The following is a 21,508-nucleotide window of genomic DNA, read 5'->3' on the forward strand; positions in this document are numbered from 1 at the left end:
CTTCTGTGGTTCCTTTCTTTCTGTGATGTTCCTTCTCACTTTCCAGTCTCTCCAGAAGCCCTGAACTCTGTCCTTTTCCTCAAACCAATTTCACTGTAGCTTTCCACTTAAATTCTATCTATCTCAGCTATTGGACTGGGAAATACCTTCGGGCAAAAAAACCACACAAACACACAACTAACACAGTCTTTTCTTTCAAAGAAACCAGATGCAGAATACTTTTCAAAAACATGAAAAATAAAACATCAATTCTACAAATCGTTACAAGCAAATTAATTAATTCAGCAAGTATTTATCAGGCATTTACTTTGGGCTAGTTATTATGCTAATACTAGGTGCTAGAAAGCTTTTGAGATCTAAGAATTGTTTTCGATGGTAGTCACTTGAATGGGCCTGGTTTTCTAAATCTCAGAATAAAATGTTACTCGGAGATACTCGCAGTCACTTCCCTCCGAATGAATACGTTAAACATCCATTTGCTTGTTCTGTCATAAACACCTTACCTTTATATGGCGCATTTTTTAAAGAAATTCTGATTTCTGAGGCCAGATGCATTTTCAGTTAAGTTTAATAACACCAGCAGTTGGTTGCAGTTAAAAACCTCCCTCTCTGTTTTCATCTTATTTTATTTTTCCTTCCCTTCCCCTATGTTCATGTTTCGTTTCTTAAATTCCACATGAGTGAGATCATATAACTGTCTTTCTCGGATTGAGTTATGTCGCTCAGCATCATACCCTTTAGCTCCATCCATGTCTTTGCAAATGGCAAGATCTCTTTTTTTTGATAGTTGAGTTTTTCATATATATCTATATATAACATCATATATATCTATATATATCATCATATATATTTTATATATATATAAAGTTATATATATATAAAATTTTTCATCTCTCTCTCTCTCTATATATATATATATAATATCACCTCTTCTTTATGCATTCATCTGTCAGTGGATATCTGGGCTCTTTCCATAGTTGGGCTATTGTGGACATTGCTGCTATAAACAGTTGGGAGTATGTGCCCATTTGAATCACTATATTTGTATCTTTTGGACAAATACCCAGTATTGCCACTGCTGGGTCATAGGGCAGGTCTATTTTCAACTTTTTGTGGAGCCTCCATAATGTTTCCCAGAATGGCTGCACCGGTATGCATTCCCACCAAGAGCGTAAGAAGATTCCCCTTTCTCTGTATCCTCACCATCTGTTGTTTCTTGACATGTTAATTTTACCCATTCTGACCATGTGAACTGATACCTCATTGTGGTTTTGATTTGTAGGGCAAACCATAAAAAACTTAACTCTAGGAAGCAAATGGAGGGTCGCTGGAGGGGAGGTTGGTGGGGAGGGGAAGGGATAATTGGTGATGGGCATTAAGGAGGGCACTTGATAGATGAGCACTGGGTGTCATATTTAACATGAATCACTAAATTCTACCCCTGAAACTAGGGAACCAAACCAAACCAAACCAAACCAAACTTTCTTCAGCTAGTTTGGAATGTGTCAAAATGTTTTTCCTAAAAATCCCTGCAATGGAGAGCCACTCCTTACAGCGAAACCTCTGTAGTTTCTCTGTTTGGAAGAGAAGAAACTCCAGAACTAGAAACATCAAAAATAAAAGGGAACACAGTGGGCCTTCAGCATCACACTGGGGGCTCGACTACTACCAGTAAGCCTGGACAGTGAGCAGCCTCCCTCGAATTTATCTCCCCTTCCTACTTGGAATGTGGAATGTTACTAGTCTATACAATTGGCTTTCGTTTTTCACTATTCCTGAGTAAAATAAAGGTGGAAATTACATCAGTATGAAATCCAAAGCTAAATGCCCCTCATTTATTTTGGGGTGAGGGGTCAAGGACAGGAGGGAGCTGCTGCTGTTTCCACATGTGCTTTGGGGCTCACCCCCTTGGTTCTGGAGCCTCTTGCGTCATCCTTACTCTCACATCCTCATTCAAGGCTGTGCTGTGCATAGACTTACAGGAGGCTGAAGAGGGACAAAAAGAGGAGTGGGATATTTTTCTTGCCTTATAGTTTTGTGTAAGTTTGGCTCTGGCTTTAATGGGGGGGCGGGGGGGTTGTCCAGTGGAAAACAGATTTAAGACTAGGCTTGAGTTCCCACTTTGTGATGCTCATGGTTTTGCATACAGGTTGGAGGTGAGCCAAGTGTCCTTTCTATTTCCATTTGGTTTTTCAGCCCCTGTTCCAGTTCTGATTCTATTACTAGACTAGAATAGCCTCTAGATCACAGGCAGCTAGCACAGAGTCTATACGCCTCAACAGCTTGTTGAATGAAGTACTTGGCGCCGCAAAATATATTTTTGTCCTTTCCCCCTTTAATTGTATTTTCTAAGTTAAATGTATTCTTAGCCATGGAAATGATTTTTATTATGATAATTTTATCTATTTCTTCTCCAGCCTTAAAATAGTTCTGACATTACAACAATTTCATGATCAACTCTGCATTTCATTTATGAATCATAAAGACTTCCACCTGTATAGATCAATAACAAACACCTGTGCCCTCTGGAGGCTAACTCCTTCCTTTAGTGCGGCTGGCCTGGCCAGCGCTAGCTAAGCACCCAGTGATTTACCACCATGAAGCCGGACACCAGGAGAGGCTCACCAGTGCTTCCTGCTGAAGATCTTATGCGTTAAAAAGAGAAGAAACGAGGAAAAGGAGAACACAAGTGTTAGTTACCAGTTTATTAGTCATTCCAGTTTTCTTCCAAAGAAAATAGTTTCACTGAACCCTTGGATGAGTGGGCTGGGGGTAGGGAGAGGAGAAGCGGTACTATCAGCTGGTGTGGCTTTGAAGTGTGGCTGCAGGCCTTCCAGCCCTTTCCCAGCTCAGCTGTTGAAGCAGAGAAGCAACTTCAAAGGCAGACTCACTGTTGTTCCTGCCGGTGGGGGGTGGGGGGTTGGGGTGTGATTCCCATCAGTTGGCTTTAGAGAAAAAATGGGGAGGAATTCATCCTCTCCCTTGCCAAGGTTTGATGCTCACCAAAGGATCTACCACCTTTTGGTTTTGACTGTAGCTAGTGGAGGCAAACCAAAAACAAACCACAGTCAATTTCACTGGGACTTACATTTACTTATGTACACTATTTTTACAGATCATCTGAGATGGTCAGTTTTTGTAATTTGTCCAGATTGTGCAACATGTCAGTGATACAAGGAAACTGCTCCTGCTCCTGATTATAGTTTCTGTTCACAGAAATATAAAGTGGCTTTCCCAAGAGCAAAGCAGAGTTTAAGAAGATTGTCCCCTTGCTGCTCTGCGACCTCCTGCCCATAATTTTAACTGCTTACAGTCCTGAAGTTAGTTTTTCAGTGTATGTATTGGTAGTGCATTCAAACCCTTCTGTGAGTCAAGAAAGAGTTATTCCATTTGGTCAACAATTCACCTTGTACAAGAAAGACATTTTTGAATAATAAAATTTAAAAGCAAATGCAATTTCCCTCCATAATTTTATTTGGTCTAAATCTTTCCATTTAAAATTTATGTTCCTTACTTCACAATTATAAAGGGAAAAGGAAACAATGCTTGAAATATTAACTCTAACTCTTAAAATCAAGACGAGCTTTGATTCAAAAACTAATTCTACGACAGTGATGGGGACAGGTAAATTTCCTGGCCACTACCTCCCACCAACTTTTATTTAAATAAACTTGAAAAACTAGGTAAAAACATTTCAATATACGGTACAAGACAGGAGAGTTTTCAGGGAAGTTTAATTATGCTGGAATAGAAAAGTGTAAGGAACCAGTCACATTAAACTTGAGAGTTACACGGCCAAGAAGCAAGTTGCCAACACCAGTATACAGGTGTATATTATTCAGCGGCATGCCTCCAGCATGGTCCAAAGAAGACTGTTCTGATGGGATGAAACTGGGGGATTTAAAAAAAAAAAAAAAAAAGCAAACAAGTTCCTGGGAACACAATGAAGGGAAAATATTCCAATCACAGAAAGCTTCCACAATTAGCAGAGAGTAGAAAAGACAGTCTCCTGCACAAGTTCGGAAGCAGCGAAGATCGTTAATTCAATTAACGCGCAGTAAGGACAGCAGTGAGAACCCAAATTTGTCCACTACCTGTATTACATTCATCACAGAATACGACTGAAGAGGATGATATTCTTCCAAGGACTGGATTTTTATTTTTGAATTTCAAAAAAATGTTTAAATCACAGTGGCATACTCTCCAGTGTCACTTCCAAAGATGTATTTCTATTCCTCACTGACTGTATCCTGAAGAAATAAAAGGTCTTCACAAGGTAAAATCACCATCCCTGGTTACAGTCTGTGCCTCTCCTGTTTCCCCTTCCCCCTTTTTTGGTATAATAAATGACTTGGCGATATAATTTTGAAAAGAAAAATAAAACTGAGAGAAATGACAAGTGAAGTGATTTTAGGGACATAGGGTTTGGAAAAAAAATGCTGTCCATGATTTAGTATATTTAGGAGCTTACTACCAGACTGCTGAACCATTACTTATGTTGTTCGTTTTCTGTGATTTCATTCCAACGAGAGTTGCACGCTGTCAGCTTGGTTTTGTGGCTGCTGATAGTCATACTTCCTTGCTATTCAAAAACAAAACAAAAAACAACAACAAAAGAAAGAGATAAAATTAATAAAAAGTGAAAAATAATTATTAGCTAACATCATTAAATCACAGTCAAGTCATGATTCTCAGTAAAGAATTAGCTTTGAATTAAATAATTTTTTATTAGAGAAAATTTATTATATTTTGTGATCCTCTCATTTCTCAATACTGCTGATATCCATTTTTATATATTTATTATTATTTGTATATCAAGATTATTCAGAGCTTTAAAATAATTTTTTTAAAGATGTTATTTATTTATTTGACAGATCACAAATAGGCAGAGAGGCAGGCAGAGAGAGAGGAGGAAGCAGGCTCCCCGCTGAGTAGAGAGCCTGATGCGGGGCTCCATCCCAGGACCCTGGGATCATGACCTGAGCTGAAGGCAGAGGCCAATGAGCCACCCAGGTGCCCCTAAAATAATTTTTTAATGAAGCTATTAAAATTAACATTTTTAAAAAAGATTTTGTTGATTTATTTGAGAGAGAGTGTGTGTGCACCAGTTGGGGGGAGGGAGGGGAAAGGAGCAGAGGGAGAGAGGCAAGCAGAATGCACTGGACATGCAGCCTGATGTGGGGCTTGATCTCACAACCTTGAGATCATGACCTGAGCCAAAATCAACAGTCAGATACTTAGCCGACTGAGCCATCCAGGCACCCCAAGTTAAATTAACATTTTATAATTTCCTTCTTTCTTATCTCCCACTTCCACCTTAAGATAAGTTAATAATACTACTTTTGTCCACATCATAAGGAATTTGTATTTCAACTTTTGAGTCTAAGAGACTTATTATTGAATGCTGTCATTGATATAAACTAGAAGAAAAACAGACAGGCATTCTGCATCCTTTCCGTACTTCTGAGAAATGTTTATTGAAGAAGAATGGTTTTAACCTGCAACTAGACAAAGTATGGAGTTAAAATCTTTGTGAATGTTAAAACTTTTCACTCTCTTCTTTAAGTTTTTACTAGCCAAGAAAGAGATACTATTTATTTATTCTACTCAGGGTGCATCCAAATTTTTGTGGCCTAAAGTTTGTACAATTTTGGGAATCCTCTTTTTTTTTTTTTTTTAAGATTTTTTTTTTTTATTAAAGATTTTATTTATTTATTTGACAGAGAGAGAGATCACAGTAGACAGAGAGGCAGGCAGAGAGAGAGAGGGAAGCAGGCTCCCCGCTGAGCAGAGAGCCCGATGCGGGGCTCGATCCCAGGACCCTGAGATCATGACCTGAGCCGAAGGCAGCGGCTTAACCCACTGAGCCACCCAGGCGCCCAAGATTTTATTTATTTATTTGAGAGAGAGACAGTGAGAGAGAGCATGAGAGGCGAGGAGGTCAGAGGGAGAAGGGGAGACTCCCCATGGAGCTGGGAGCCTGATGCGGGACTCGATCCCGGGACTCCAGGACCGTGACCTGAGCCGAAGGCAGTTGCTTAACCAACTGAGCCACCCAGGCGCCCCGGAATCCTCTTTAAGAAAAAGAATTTTTTGTTATTTCCTCTTGAACTGCCAGACTGTCAGGACTAGATAGGTCACAAACACTAAGAATGAGCCACTGTGAGGGAATTCATAAAATGTGCAAATCCACACATATAATATTTATTTATTTATTTATTTAAAGACTTTACATATTTATTTGACAGAGGGAGACACAGCGAGAGAGGGAACACAAGCAGGGCGAGTGGGAGAGGGAGAAGCAGGCTCCCTGCGGAGCATGAAGACTGGTGGGGGGCTTGATCCCAGGACCTTGGGATAACGACCTGAGCTGAAGGCAGCTGCTTAACGACTGAGCTACCCAGGAGCCCAACACATATACTATTTAAAAGAAAAATGGCTTCTAAAGATGTTTGCATCCTTGTCCCCAGAATCTACGAATATGTTACTTTACAGGGCAAACAGGCCTTTGGAGATATGATTAAGGTAAGGACCTTGTGAGGGAGAGAGTACCCTGTATTATCTGGCCCAGCCTAATCACAGGGGCCTCAAAAATCACATGGGCCTCACTTTCCTAAGTGCAGAGAAAGACTACAAAAAAAGGAAGAATGATCCAAAAGATTAAATGCTGCTGGCTCCCAAGATGGAGGCAGAGGAATGTGGGTGGCCTCTAGAAGCTGGAAAAGGCAAAGTTACAGACTCTCTTCTAGAACCTCCAGAAAGAGGGCTCTGCTGACACCTTGGTTTCAGACTGTTGTAGGACTTCTACACTACAAAACTGTAACATCACACATTTGCGATGTTTGAAGCTACAGGATTTTTAGTAATTTGTTACAGCAGCAGCAGAAAACTAGCACACCTTATAAACACAGGGATTCTGATAAGTTATATTTTATGGCATTGCCATCAAAGAAGAAAAAACCTCTATACTTGGTTTATGATAGTATAGACTGTGTTACTGAGTGTATTACTGCTAGGAAATAACTTCATTTTGACTGGGCATGCATGGAAACTTAATGTTTTATAATTTTCCATATAAAGCTTCTGCCTCTACATTCATTTTATTTTTTAGTATTTAAATTTTTTTAAGGAACTTTTCTTATTGTGGTAAAATACACACAAATATTGCCAATTATAACTATTTCTTTTCTTTTCTTTTCTTTTCTTTTCTTTTAAGATTTTATTCACTTATTTGACAGACAGAGATCACAAGTAGGCAGAGAGAGAGAGGAGAAAGCAGGCTCCCCGAGGAGCAGAGAGCCCGATGCGGGGCCCGATCCCAGGAACCTGGAATCATGACCTGAGCCGAAGGCAGAGGCTTTAACCCACTGAGCCACCCAGGCGCCCATCCATCTGTATCTATTTCTAAGTGTACAGTTCATAGTGCTGTGCAACCATCACCACCGGCCATCCACAGAACTCTTCCGATCAGCCCAAACTGACCTCCACACCCATGAAACAAGAACTCCCCACTCCTTGTTCCCCAGGCCTCTGGCAACCACCATTCTACCTTTCATCTCTGCGAATTTGCCTCCAACAAGTAAAATATGTGTTCTTTTGTGACTGGCTTATTTGTCTTCATAAGAATAATTGTGAAGCATAATGTCCTTAGGTTCATCTGTGCTGTAGCATGTGTCAGAATTTCCTTCCTCTTGAAGACTGAATGACATCCGACTGTATTTCTCTACCACATGTTACGTATCTGTCAAGGACACTTCGGTTGCTTCCGCCTTTTGGCTATTGAGATAATGCTGCTATGTTAAATGTTACTTCTTATTTTGAACGGGTAACATGGGCGGATGGTACAAAATGCGAAAGGAACAAAGGAAACAGTAAAAAGCTTATCTCCCTCCTACCTGATCCGTCCTGCAGCTACCACCCAGTTCCTTCCCGTCAAGGAACTGCTGTCACTAGTTAAGGTAAAATTTGTGCTTAAGACTTTAGAAGTTCTGGGGCGCCTGGGTAGCTCAGTGGGTTAGGCCTCTGCCTTCGGCTCAGGTCATGATCTCAGGGTCCTGGGATCGAGCGCTGCATTGGGCTCTCTGCTCAGCAGGGAGCCTGCTTCCTCCTCTCTCTGCCTGCCTCTCTGCCTACTTGTGATCTCTGTCTCTGTCAAATAAATAAATAAAATTTTTTAAAAAACAAAACAAAACAAAAAAACCAAGACTTTAGAGGTTCTAGGGCGCCTGGGTGGCTCAGAGGGTTAAGCCTCTGCCTTTAGCTCAGGTCATGATCCTGGGTCCTGGGATGGATTCCCACATTGGGCTCTCTGCTTGCTAAGCGGGGAGCCTGCTTCCCCCCACCCTGCCTGCCTCTCTGCCTACTTGTGATCACTCCCTCTCTGCGTCAAATAAATAAATAAAATCTTTATTTATTTAAAGATATGTGTATGTGTATACACATATGATATGTATGATATGTATATGTGTACACACACATTTTTCTATTTTTTTAAGATGAAATTATATTTCATTTTGGGGAGGGTATGTGCTATGGTGAGTGCTGTGAAGTGTGTAAACCTGGCGATTCACAGACCTGTATCCCTGGGGCTAATAATACATTATATGTTTATTAAAAAAATAATAATAAATAAATTATATTTCATTTTTCTATTTTCTATTTTTCACCTAAAACTCCATTCCATCCAAGATATATACTAGTGATATCTTGGGTGATCATCCTTTCTTCCTTCTTTCTATGCAAACATACACACACACGTGCACACACATCTGACTTTTTACTGTAGACGTCTTTTAAAAATGTCCAGTCTTTTCCCCTTAAATCCCACACAGTCCCACAAGGTAATGTACGTTAATAATCTGACGCGTATCTTTCCAAGCCTTCCTCCATGCTTCCATGGTTACATAGGACATTTATATTACACATAGATAACACAAGGGATATTTTGGTCATTTGATTTTAAAAGAGTAGCATCCTGGTATATATACTATTTTATCTTGCTCTTCTCACTTCATAATACACCTTGGAAACTACTACTCTTTCTTTTTTAAAAATTTTTAATCTTTTAAAAAGATTTTTATTTATTTGAGATAGAGAGGGGATGCATGAATAGAGGGCACGGGCAGAAGGATAGAGAGTAGCAGACTCCCCACTGAGCAGAGAGCCCGTTGTGGGGCTCGATCCCAGGACCCTGAGATCATGACCTGAGCTGAAGGCAGACACCTAACCAACTAAACCACCCAAGCGCCCAACCACAACTCATTCTTTTAAATGGTGGCACAAGGGGCACCTGGGTGGCTCAGTGGGTTAAAGCCTCTGCCTTCAGCTCAGGTCATGATCCCAGGGTCCTGGGATCGAGCCCCACATCGGGCTCTCTGCTCTGCGGGGAACCTGCTTTCTCCCCTCTCTCTGCCTGCCTCTCTGCCTGCCTCTCTGCCTACTTGTGATTTCTCTCTCTCTGTCAAATAAATAAAAAATCTTAAAAAAATAAAAAATAAAAATAAAATAAAAAATAAAAAATAAAAAAAAATAAATGGTGGCACAAAAGGCTGTGGCTTAGGCATACAATTCATTCTGGCTCCATATATTTTAAACTTTATTTCTTGTCCCTGATATACATACTCATGGTGTTTAGTACTATCTGACATATTAATAATAAGACATGAACTCTGGCCTTGCACATTGATATCACATGCCATATTCTTGTAAGCTGTTGGTTTTTGTTTTGTTTTGTTTGTTGTTGTTGTTGTTGTTGTTTTAAGTAGGCTTCAGGCCTAGCATGGAGCTCAGTGCAAGGGTTGAACTCACCATCCTGAGGTCAAGACCTGAACTGAGATCAAGAGTTGGAGGCTTAACAGTATGAGCCACCCAGGCACCCCTGCAAGTCATTCTTATTTTGCTTTGGCTTGCAGTGATTCAGTTCTAATGGAAATGCCTGCAAACTCCACAAATACAAAATTCAAACCCAAACCAAAGCGGGTCCAACTCAACCTCAGCCAGATCCCCAAACACTCTTGGTTTCTTCAATGCTACTCCACATGAGGGGAAGTGCAGAAGAGGGCAGATTGGAGCAGGCAGAGACAGCAGTTTTAACTGATGGTTCAAATATTGAATTTTTGCAAAATTTATAAAAATATCATCATATGAGCACCTTTCTAGGGCTATTCTCAGGGTCCTGGATAGGCCCTGTACAAGCAAAGAGTCCTGAAGCGTCAATTTCACGGCAGATCTGCCTTTGCTAATACTGCTCTGAGCATCTAAAAGAGGCACTAAGTTTTCATTACCAACTCTTTCTGATAATTTTTGCTAATTGAATTCAATTTCAAAAAATCGATTTTTAAACATGCCTCCTTTCAACACAGAATATACTTACAGATGGAATACATTTCCAGTTGTTGTCTTAAGCGGATTTTGCTCATTGTGTCATAAAAGCTGGGCTCTGATAAAGTTTCTGCTGTAGGTGGCACACTGAATATCCTCATAATTTTCCTTTTATTCCTACAACACAAAACCAATACGAAAGAGAGATTTATACTAATAGCTACAGGTCTGTAATGGACTCAGGACCGTAGTAATTAGAAGCTACGTTAAAAGGACTTAAGTAACAATGAGCTCATCTCTTTTGTCTCTGTGAGATGCTTCCTTGGCTCCAGTGTTCTTCCCTTAACTAAAAAGTATGAAGTTATATGTGTAAGGCCACAGAGCTCAAAGAAATCGAAGAAAACTGAACACAGCCACTTCATATAACAAAGTTACATACCTCCACTGTGCTTCTACTCCTGCACCCCTCCAAAAATCAAGTATTCTATGGCAAAATGCACCAACTAGAAAATATCTTATTTTTCTCCTCCCTCTGGTGTCATCCAAATAAAGCTAAATTACAAGGTTAGAGAATAAACAGAATGTGAGTAGATCTTAATTTTGGAAAATAATGAATCACTGTATTTCTTAAATACAATAGCACGGCCTTAGTGGATCCATCTACTTAAAATCAACAACTGTGTCTCTGTTTTTAAAACAGGATGGTGGGGAGGAAGTGGTGGCTATTTTTGGAGAAAACCTGTTACCTGTGGAGCCTTCTCTCAGCCACCCCTGAGGCCAGGCTGTCAATGGGCCAGACGATCCAGATGGGGCAGGAGGCAGGGGTGGGGGGGGGTAGGGTGGGTCATGTGGCCCAGAAGGGCAAAACTGCCTGCCTGAGAGCAGGTGCTACCCAGGCCAAACATCTATTATTTCTCAATTACTAATTACTCCGAACTATCGAATGCTTTTTTAACCTTGGTGAAGAATACCAAGAAGCATGTGGCTATAAGGAGAAGTGACTCCATCCAACTAAAACTGCCTTTCTTCTTCAAAGCACCCACCCTTTTTCTTTTTTTTTCTCTTTGGTATTTAAAAGAAAGGAGCCAGGGAGTATGGAAAAGAATAAATTATGCTACAACACCTGGAATTAAAGCAGGAAATATTTATTGAGGATTTACACTATGTGGCATGCCAGGGACACAAAGGTTAAAGGTCAAAGTCCTTGTTCTGAAGGAACTGGAGTTTTTGTGGAAGGGACAGACAAGTCATCAGATAATACCATTATAATTCAGTAAGTGCTATCATATGGTTGTGTACAAGAATCAGAAGGGAAAGCTTAAAATGTGTGAGGAGAGAATTGCTAAAAACATAGGAATTTGAGTTTCTGCATTTCAGGGACAGTAAACCCAGGCTGGATGATCAAACTGAGCTATATTAGAAATATAATATATGTGTATGTACGTGTGTGTGTATATATATATACACACACACATATATATAATATGTTATATATTTAATGTATATAATATATATAATATAAAGCCAGTCAGGGTGCCCAGAGCTGGACACCAAATCTTAAAGCAATGCGCTCTTCAAAGCCAAACTGGCATCCAGAGCTCGAGAACAGACCCGAGGAGACAGTACTTCCCTAGCAGGAACAAAAATACTGATGAAATTATTTGTGTGCATTTAATTTGGAACAAACAAACATGTCAACTTTTGAAACGCCCACTTTCTTTCCAACCCTGAAACACTAAAACAATTACCTCTTGGCATACATGAAGAGGACAAAGCTAACAAGGATCACTACCAAGTAAACATTGGTGGCTTCGTTCCAGGCCTCGTGAACGCTATAATCCATAGAGCCATCGTCCCCCATCACCCCGTAACCTGCAGGCATGGGGCTGGAAGAAAGAGAAGGGAGGAGGGTTTCCGTTAGTGCTGGGAAGACCATTTGTGGAGGGGCTGGCAAACAGAAGGCCTGCTGGCCAAGTCCAGCCTGCCACCTGCTTTTGGATGGCTCAGGGGCTAAAGATGGTTTTACATGTCTATACAGATACACTTTAAATAATTAAAATGTAAAATGTACCTGTATAATATCCTTACTTTTTGCTTCCTAGCCCTTGAAGCCAAAAATATTTGCCACCTGGCCCTTTAAGAAAAAGTTTGCCAACTCCTGGCCTACATAACTAGGGCATGTAACATATTTCCCCTTATTTTTGATTTTGAAACATTTTGTTTTCTGCGTGAAGGTGAAAACTGGAGTTTAAAAACCCAATTACGAAAAGATAACAAAAAGGATATATGGCTGAAATGTTACTGTCCAGTTTTTGAACTGTAACTATCACCAGATAAAAGTACCAAAATATTTTATTTATTTATTTTTAAGATTTTATTTATTTATTTGACAGAGAGAGAGAGAGAGAAGAAGCAGGGAGAGCAGGACGGCCTTATATAGGACTTGATCCCAAGACCCTGGGATCATGATCCGAACTGAAGGCAGACCCTTAACCGACTGAGCCACCCAGGGGCCCCAAAGCACCCAAATATTTTAAAACACAGACCCAAACTGGCCGTGATGTTAAAAAATATCCTGTCATGCTCATGATGGCACCCTAGAAAAGACAAGACAGCCCTCGCAATGCTCTTCCACTGGCCTCCCCAGCAAGTGGAAAATGTTGGAAGCTTTATCTAGTTTTGGCCTCCTGGCCAAATACGCTTGAAAGAAGCTATGGGATAAAAAGTTACTTTTTGCTATTTACACAGCTGTGACTTCTATTCAAGGAAATGGATTCTTTGGACATTTCCACAGAAAGTAAGAATGGTAAGAGCCAGTGTATCAAACAGCAAGTATAAGAGTAATGGTTTCCTCTTTGTGTTTGAGAGTTAGTTGAATTTTTCCTTGAAGAGAAAGTGCCTCCCTTCTGTTGGACATAAAAGGTAAGTCTAATAAGTAAAATGACCTACTATGGGAAAAAAACCAAAAGCATTTTTAAGACATTCTATAAGAAGGAGAAAAACTGAACAAGTGATAGGTGATCAATGTACTGTAGTTTCTAAGAATAAGACAGTCATTTTCTAATTCCAAGAAAAAGAGTATCTGAAAAGTCCAAGAAATTGTTTTGCAATTTTTCTCTAGACATCCTACAACAATGAAGGCACTGCAGACATTCTTGCACTAAAATATCTTCCAATCTCCTGTAAGCCTCCAAAATGTACTGTAATGTAGATCTGGCTTAGTAAGTTAATAAGTGTGCATTAAGGGAAATGTCTGTTTTCCTTCCTATAGCTCACCTCTGCATAAAATGAATAAAATTCTTCCATAAGTTTGCTCTTAGGCCAGGTGGCATGTTTTCACTGTTCTGACATCTGAAATTTTTGTCAGATGTTTGGGGACATATTGTATTCATTTATGATAAAGTGAGTGTCATGAATGATCATATAACAGCTTCTAGACACTGAGGTCGAGAGTGAAAACTTTAAAAGACCTATTGGTGTCCGATGAATATAAAGATTGGTCTTGTGAAAATTAGCCAAGTATTAACAAAAACAATTTATTTTAAATCATAAACATTTATAGACATAAGATCTAAATATTATTTAAACATCACACCAGACCCAATTCCTTGATATTAAAGACTGACTACAGATTTTTTTTTTGAGAGAGAGGAAGACAAGGGGCAATTTGGTATATTCACAGTTTTAATTCTTATTTCCTAAAACTAAACTCCAGAATTTCTCTGAAAGTAACATTATGATTCATAGTAAGTAATCAGTCTATTTTAGAAATGGAAACTTTTGGAAGACAAGAGACTATAATTATCTTTATGATTTATGGAATCTAGAATTTTGCTGGTGCTGAAAAGTAACAACAAGGAATGTGTTTTGGGCAAAAAGAGATGACTTTGAGTATCTGATTTGAGATGCTGCAGAAGGCCACAGACAATTATGCCACAAGGGTGGTAGGTTTCGGGGTTGGGAGCTGTTAAATTCAGGAAGAAATAGGGGACATACAGCAATGGCCACTAGAACATTTTTCAGGTGTCCTTTACCTGCAAATTACGGAAGTGTTTCCGACCTGTTTTCTAACACCTGAATGGATCTGACCCAGGTTAATTCCTTGCTTCAATTTCTCACAAAATTCTGTTCATGGGCCACTTAATAAGGAGTATATTCCTACAGAGCTTGTCTTCATCCTGCTACAAATATGTCGGTCTTGAAAAGTATTTAGAGAAGGATTTTGAATTACTACTGACCCAGAATGGTAAAATTTTAACATGAATGAAACAACATGTATTATACAACATCATTGGTATGCAATGACACTGCCATTCCACAGTTCCAGGGACACGCACTTGAATTATTTTTAGTACTGTAGTTGTGAAAGATTTGCACTGAGGGTAGGCCTCTCCTGCCCAGTCCTCCAACATGACCAATGGCACGACTTTGCGAGACTGCCAGGAATAAGGAATGGCCTTGTGAGGAGTCATAGTGCAGACCCATGGCCCACATGTGGCCTGAACTATGACCGTCACCTCCCAGCACGCTACAGTCTAACCAAGTGTACACATACATACTTGCTAAGTAGTTACTTCCTACCACCACAGCCTTCTTCTAAAGCAAAATGCCCATGGGCATTACAATGGTGCATTCCTGGGAAGTTAATATTTCAGCAAGATCACTAAGGTAGCAAGCCATGTGCCTAGATCGTCATTGAGGGCTCTTTTGAGAAAACTGAACTTTTTTCACATATTTTTCCTGGACACTAATGCTTGAACAATTTCGGTAAGGAAATTCTAGGATGAGCTGAATTAAGATCCAAGTAAAACATTAGTATCCAGAGACAGAGTTCCCAAAATATAGCAACTAAGGGGTTAGTTTTAGTTTCATTAACTTTTAGGTTGAGAACTAGGAGAAAATTTTCAAGGGATCAAGTGATTATATCCTAAGTTTTAAAATCCGTTTCCTGATTTCAGGTTCCTGACTCCTTATCTAGGTGGTTCTAAAATTGTGTAGCACTTGTCATTATGCCTCATTTGGCCTCTCAGAGCTTTGCTATCTGAATACAAATTCGGATTAGAATCATTTGCGCAGTGCCTTACAACACAACCCACTGCGTAAATGTAATTTCCTTTCTCTGTCCTCTGAAACACTGAAGGTTTGAGCCCCTGAATCAGAAGGGTACGAGGTAACAGGCCTTCAACCAAGAGGAAGGAGGCAGTGTGTGGGGTTCACCAGTAGGGCAGTCCGCATGCTGCATGTCTGCCGCGAGGTCCTGAAGCTCCGTTTTACAGAAGAAACCGGGAAGGTGGGAGTGGTGGTTACGTAACTTGCCCCAAGTTGCACAGGCCAGGGCTGTCCCATGCACCTGACACCCAAACCTGAGCCCCTCCAGTCGCGCCCCCGGCTGTGCGACACCCGCTCCTCCCGGAGAGAAATCCAGCTGCGGGGGGATAGAGTAGAACCCCCTCCCAGGAAGCGACCACGGCCGCCCCCGGAGCTGCCGGGACGGCTTTGGCGCTTCGCCGCTCGCAGGCTGCGAAACCCCGAGCGATCCGAACACACCCGCGCGCGACGGCACCGTCCCCGGTCGCCGGCGCGGCTGCCTCGGAGTATCGCCCGCATGGCCCGCACTCGGAGCCTCACTATTCCTCACGACCCTGAGAGGCTCGCGGCACCGGCTAGGATCAGGGCCCCGGTCCGGCGACGCGCGGCGGGCAGCGGTCCCTTCCCCCTCCCGCGCGAGGCCCCGCGGTGAGGGCGGGGCGGGGCGGGGCGGCGCGCGGGCGAGGGGGCGGGGCCGGGTGACGCGGCCCCGCCTCGGGCCCGGGAGGCGCGGAGACGCGGGTCCACTCACGCTGCTGGCTCGGGAGGCGGCACGCGGCCAGGCTGCTCCGCTCGGGGCTCTTTCCCCCCGGAGTCTCGCCGGACGCGCGGGGCCCGGTCGCCGAACGGACCTGGACGACCTCTGCCTTCGTCATTTCCTGCCGGCCCGCCGGTTTCCGGATGAAACGAGGAGCCAGGTCTTTCCCCCCGCCCTCCCCGCCCCCCTTTTCAGTGTTTGAACGGGAGCGACGCCGCGGCTGCTCCGGTGCCGCCCCCGGGCGCGTGAGTGGAGCCGGGCTCCCTTTCCCCTCTCCCCGCGGCGCGTCACCGGCGCGCCCCACGCCCTCAGCGAGCCCCCGGCCCGAGCCCGGAGCCCCCCGCGGGCGGGCCGGGCGGGCCGGAGCGCCGGGCGCCGGTGCTGGCGGGGGGTGTCGCCGCCCGCGTCTGGAAGCCCACGTGGGTGGAGCTGTGGTGCGCCAACACCGGGCGAGCAGTAGCGGGGACAGGTCGTTGCCCGGAGTTCCGTGCCTCTTCCCGCCCCGCTTCGGCGCGCCCGGGCGTGACTCAAAGCGTGGGAGGGGGAATGTGCATGGTCCCACGAATCCGGGTTAAGCTGGGCAACACGAAGACTTTTTTTTTTTTTTTTTCCCCGTAATGAGGACATAAAGTTACTTTTAATATTTACTTTGATACCTCGCTTGAGAAAGCATATGCTCTCCACACTGTCTTCCCACTTTCTCTGTCATAATAAATGTTGCGTGGCTGAGACTGTTGTTTTAAAAACTGGATGTGCCCAGGATGCTGCGGTATTGTCCGTTGAAGTGATTTTTGTGTCTTTAAAGAAAAATAAAAAATGTGTGTATAGGGACTTGAGAAATAGGTTTTCTGGCATAAGACAGGTAATGAATTTATGCAGGATTTCAGCGTCAGTGTGGAAGTCATCAGATTTCAGTGGTTGGTAGCAACCTTGGGCATAAATGGTCATTGTCCACGTGCTTGAGGTCTTAACTGTTTATGTTGAGCTAGTTCTCTAGGGTCAGCTGACTGCTAATTATAATTCATCCTAGACCTTGTACAAGTTGTAGTCTTAATTAATAAGCAGAGGTAAGAACTAGCATTTAGCCCAAATCCCTTAGCAACTTTTCTCTGCCTTTTCTTGTGGCTCATTCTGTTAAAATTAAGCTCACCTTTGTCTGGAGAGCATTGCTTTGTACAGTAAGGTACTAGCTTTATTTATAGTATTAATACATGTTAGTTTTTATGTATTATATATACATTGCCATATATATGCCTTATAACCATTTAGTTTGACTTTGAAGTTGGAACATTAGGAACAATAATAACGGATAATGTTGAGTACTGCCTGTTTGCGGGACCTGTGCCAAATGGTACATGCTTTATTTCATTTAATCTTCTGGGATAACTTTTGTGTAAGCATAGGTTGCTCAAAAATTTTTGAATACATGGGTCTGATTTAAATAGGTCTAAATTTGGAGTATGTATATTATTAATTACTTCTGTTTCTGCTTTTGCGAAAAAGGGTGTTGGCAATATAAAATGACTCAGAGTGAATTAATATGTTCTTCAAGTTGGAAGATGTCTTTAAAATTGCATAGAACTGCAATTATTCTCTTTACTTGGGTATTGGATAGTTTCTAAAGCACCGTGTCTCATTTATCCTAGTTCCCATAACACACCACATTACCCAATGAACAGGCTATTCTTGGACATTGGTAGAAGGTAAATGTTGGGGAAGCCCTAATGGCCTTCTGAAAGTCTCCCTCCTACCATATTTTTTCTAAGTGGCATTCCTAATTAGGGATCGACAAATGATGATGAAACAAGAAAAGTAATTTTCCAATATCAAACCAAGGAAATAAAAATCAGTGGATTGGTTATTACTTTGTTGATGAGTCTAACATTCGTGGGTATACAAATGTTAAGAATGTTAGATTATTTGCATTGTGGGGTCTCTACCTAATTTTTCATTTTGCCTTTAATATCATAAGCAATTTGGAGTCCAGTATATTGTGCATTAAGAGGTGAACATTTTGACTGGATTTAATTGAGTAGTTTTGACATCCTTAATCAAGAAGTTTATTTTGACTGTGTTTCCAAAAATACAATGATTTGTATAGGCATAACAATGATGAGAGTGATGGTGAGTTCTAACAGTTTGCAACTTGTGAGAGTGGAAGTAGATGAAAAGGACTGGAGAGGACAAGGGAGATGTTTTGGAAAAATGCATCTTATTTGTGATGAGTGCACATTGGACTTAACCTGTCTCCTGATTCTAGTGGCCCAGTTGTTGGAGAGGAAGAGATTGGGAATGCTTTGCCGGTCAGTATTTATAAGAGGGCTCGTTTACCTCCAGGCCTTCTTTTGGGGAGGGGAGAAGTAGAGAGCTGTCTTCGATGGAACGATAGAAGAAGAAAAAAATGCACGTATTTTCTTTTGGAGTTAATACTTCCACCCATCGTGATTAACAGATTCTTGTCATCTTGTCACCACATGCATCTTCAGGCACTTTCCTTGTAGACGTTTGATATTTGTGGGCAGCCGCTGGTAGGGCAAGTGAAGAAAGGAAAAAGGGGGTGGATTGGGGGTAGAGACAAAGCTCAGGGGTATACAGCAAAGCATTAATGGGTTTTTCATTTGGGCAGAGTTTAGGAACTGGGCCTCCAGTGGCCTCTGTTATGAAAATCAATCCAGTAGTATTAACTCTATGTGTTTAAAATCTCTTGTATGTTATTTGTGTCCAGAAATATGGAGAATATCCCTTTGATGTGTTTTACGAACAATGGAACATTTAGAATACAGTACATGGAAGTTAACTGAATTTTTCATGGCGGCCATTTCTGTATGTTTGTCGTTGTTGGAAAGTCAGAGCGACTGTGATGCCAGCATTGGCTCCTGTTTGTAAGGCATTTAAGCAATGTTGTTTCATCCTTTTGGGAGATAAGTTCTTCTCATTCCTTCAAAACTTGGCTCTCATGTGGAGTGCCCTTTGAAGCTCCAGAGAGCAGGGATCTTTTCTCTCACTCATTGCCATATCTCCAGAGCCAAGAACAGAGCCTGACATATAGAAGGTACTCACTCAGTGACTGTTTGTAGAATGAACAAAAATACATCGGAATCCTCTTTTCTTTGCACTACTGAAGTGGCCCGGCCACTCCAGTTTACCTCCTTCACAGAATCTTCAGCCCACAAAAAGATCTTTGAATGTTCGATGTTTCTGCCACATACTTGGGCATTTAATCCTTTATGGCTTTATACTGTTATATGAGCATTTCCGTGTTTTGTTTTCCCCATCTAAAATAGAGGCTACTTGAGGGCAGAGAATATATATTGATAAAGTACTATTGATAAGGTACTGTTTCCTTATTTATACAGTATAATAATATCTACAGAGTAGGTTTATATTTGCTTTCTTTTTTATTTTATTTTTTTTTTAAGATTTTATTTATTTATTTGACAGAGATCACAAGTAGGCACAGAGAGAGAGGGAAGCAGGCTCCCCGCTGAGCAGAGAGAGCAATGCAGGGCTTGATCCCAGGACCCTGGGATCATGACCTGAGTGGAAGGCAGAGGCTTTAACCCCCTGAGCCACCCAGGCTCCCTTTAATATTTGCTTTCTGAGTGAATGTTAGATACCATAGGGGAAATGTCAGAGATACTGAAAATGTGATTCCAGTCTTCAAGTAGGTAGTATTTTAGTAGGCAAACATTGTGTACAACGGTATGAGAATTTGCAGTTAAATGAAACAGCGTAATAATAAGAGTTAACATAGTGCTTAAAATGTGCCAGACACTGTTCCTGGAGGCTTTGCCTGTTAATTTATATGAATCTCATAATGATCTTTTGAAGTAATAGGTACAGTTAGAATTCCCTTTTTAAAATGAGGGAACTGAGGCACAGCAGGGTAATTAAGTTACTTGCCCCAAATCACAATGCAAATAGTAAATAGGGAGCCTGGCTATGAACCCCGGTGGTCTGCCCCCCCAGACAGTGTCATTTCTGTGGGAAATTTACTTTACCAAAGAAGAGAGATCTAAAAGTTGTTACTACTTTTTCAACTGTAAAAGCCTCTTTCAGATTTCAGAATAGCATAAAAGATTGCAATGACTGCCCTGCAAAAACAATGCTGTGGATTTTCCAAATACAAGCGTCTGACAAATGGTTACGGGACAGTGTTTTGAAATGACTAAAGGCAAGGGGAGAGAAACTGAATTTTGAATCTCAGAGCTAAACGAGGGTTATAACTCTTTGTAGGTACTGAATTCTAGGACAGTGATTCAGCAGGAAAACTTACGTGAGCTATAATATTGAATGATACTTGATGTCCTACTGCTTTTCTTTTTTAAACACTTACTAGATTCATCCCTAGTGGTAGTAATTTACCAGGAAGTGAATGTTACTGAAAGTTTCCTATGTGCTTCTCCCCATTTGCTTTGTCCTTACGTGGAATCTCGATCCACTTTTTCAGCTTGTCTTGGGCAGTAGAGAGCACTGTTGGGGCCAGGAGGCCTCTTCAAACCAAGAACTATTTCTTTGGTGGAAAAAAACTGTTAAAATTGTGCTCTTGATTGGATGACAGACCTGGAGTGAAGTGATCCTGAAGCTGTGTGCAATTGGATGTGGGGCTGCAAGATGAAGCAAGATGAAGAGAAATGGGATTCTCTGAAAACCCACTTTTGTGTCCCTTTTGTCAGGAGCTGACAGTATTATTTTGGGGGTGTTGGGCATCAACAGAGTCACTGAATCTAAACAACTCCAGAGATAGGGGAGTACATACGTCAGCACCCCCACTGTCCAGGAATCAGAGGAGGAAATGCCCTTGAATGAAGCATGGGCCCCAGTCCTGGTTAGCAGCCAGGGAGGACACACGCTCTGCAGGTATAGTATTCTGTGTTTTAGATCCTTTCTGCTGGGCAGGAGGTCGTGTTGGTTGTCTTGGGGAGATAGCTTTATAATTTGAGTTGTCACTTTAATATCAGCACATATTTGTGGATGGCCTGTCAGGGAAGCAGCTTATAACTATGGATATTGTCGCACCCTTGTGTTCTATTTAAACATCCTAGGAAATAATTTGAGCTAAAATAATCTATGTTGAAGTGTTTTTCTGACTGGTGTGTTAGCTTTAATCTTAATTTCAGGTTCTTCTCTAAATGGGGAGTGTTAGGGAAAGAGAAGATGAAGCACTGATTCGTTTATTTTTGTTCTATCAGTATGGGATAATTTGATAAAATCTCTACTGCCCCATTGGATGAATTTTAGGGTTTTCTGAGCAGGATCCTGAATGTGATCCAGTGCTGATCTAGTGCAGTGGTTCTTTAAGTAGGAGTGTCGGTCAGAATGACCCAGGGTTTATGATGAAAG

The 21,508-nt window shown here is 41.6% G+C and overlaps 2 protein-coding genes across 6 annotated transcripts in view; one reads left to right on the top strand and one right to left on the bottom strand.

Moving 5' to 3' along the window:
• Positions 1–3,878: 3,878 nt before the first annotated feature.
• Positions 3,879–16,328, bottom strand: SMIM19 (small integral membrane protein 19). Its single transcript, XM_032328795.1, has 4 exons — positions 16,160–16,328; positions 12,069–12,206; positions 10,373–10,497; positions 3,879–4,582 (listed from the first exon to the last, which is right to left on the bottom strand). Exons 2-4 carry the CDS (start codon positions 12,200–12,202, stop codon positions 4,518–4,520), a joined length of 324 nt encoding a protein of 107 aa, XP_032184686.1. The 5' UTR covers positions 12,203–12,206; positions 16,160–16,328; the 3' UTR covers positions 3,879–4,517.
• SLC20A2 (solute carrier family 20 member 2) overlaps positions 16,217–21,508 on the top strand; it is a 107,649-nt gene continuing 102,357 nt past the window's right edge. For 2 of the 5 annotated variants that reach the window (XM_032328789.1, XM_032328794.1), the window contains exons 1-2: positions 16,218–16,325; positions 20,616–21,025. The gene's annotated coding sequence lies outside the window, so the exon portion shown is untranslated. The other 3 variants (XM_032328791.1, XM_032328790.1, XM_032328793.1) reach the window with 3 other exon arrangements.

Source organism: Mustela erminea, chromosome 21 (assembly GCF_009829155.1).
Source record: "Mustela erminea isolate mMusErm1 chromosome 21, mMusErm1.Pri, whole genome shotgun sequence".
Taxonomy (NCBI): Eukaryota; Metazoa; Chordata; class Mammalia; order Carnivora; family Mustelidae; genus Mustela; species Mustela erminea.

Bases quoted from the DNA above. Each gene is read 5' to 3' on its own strand.
- SMIM19 (XM_032328795.1), bottom strand. From the start codon at position 12,202: ATGCCTGCAGGTTACGGGGTGATGGGGGACGATGGCTCTATGGATTAT. The intron at 10,498-12,068 runs GTAATTGTTTTA...TTTGTGTTGTAG, and splicing joins CTCTTCATGTATGCCAAGAG to GAATAAAAGGAAAATTATGA. The intron at 4,583-10,372 runs GTAAGTATATTC...GTTTTTGAATAG, and splicing joins ACTGGAAATGTATTCCATCT to CAAGGAAGTATGACTATCAG.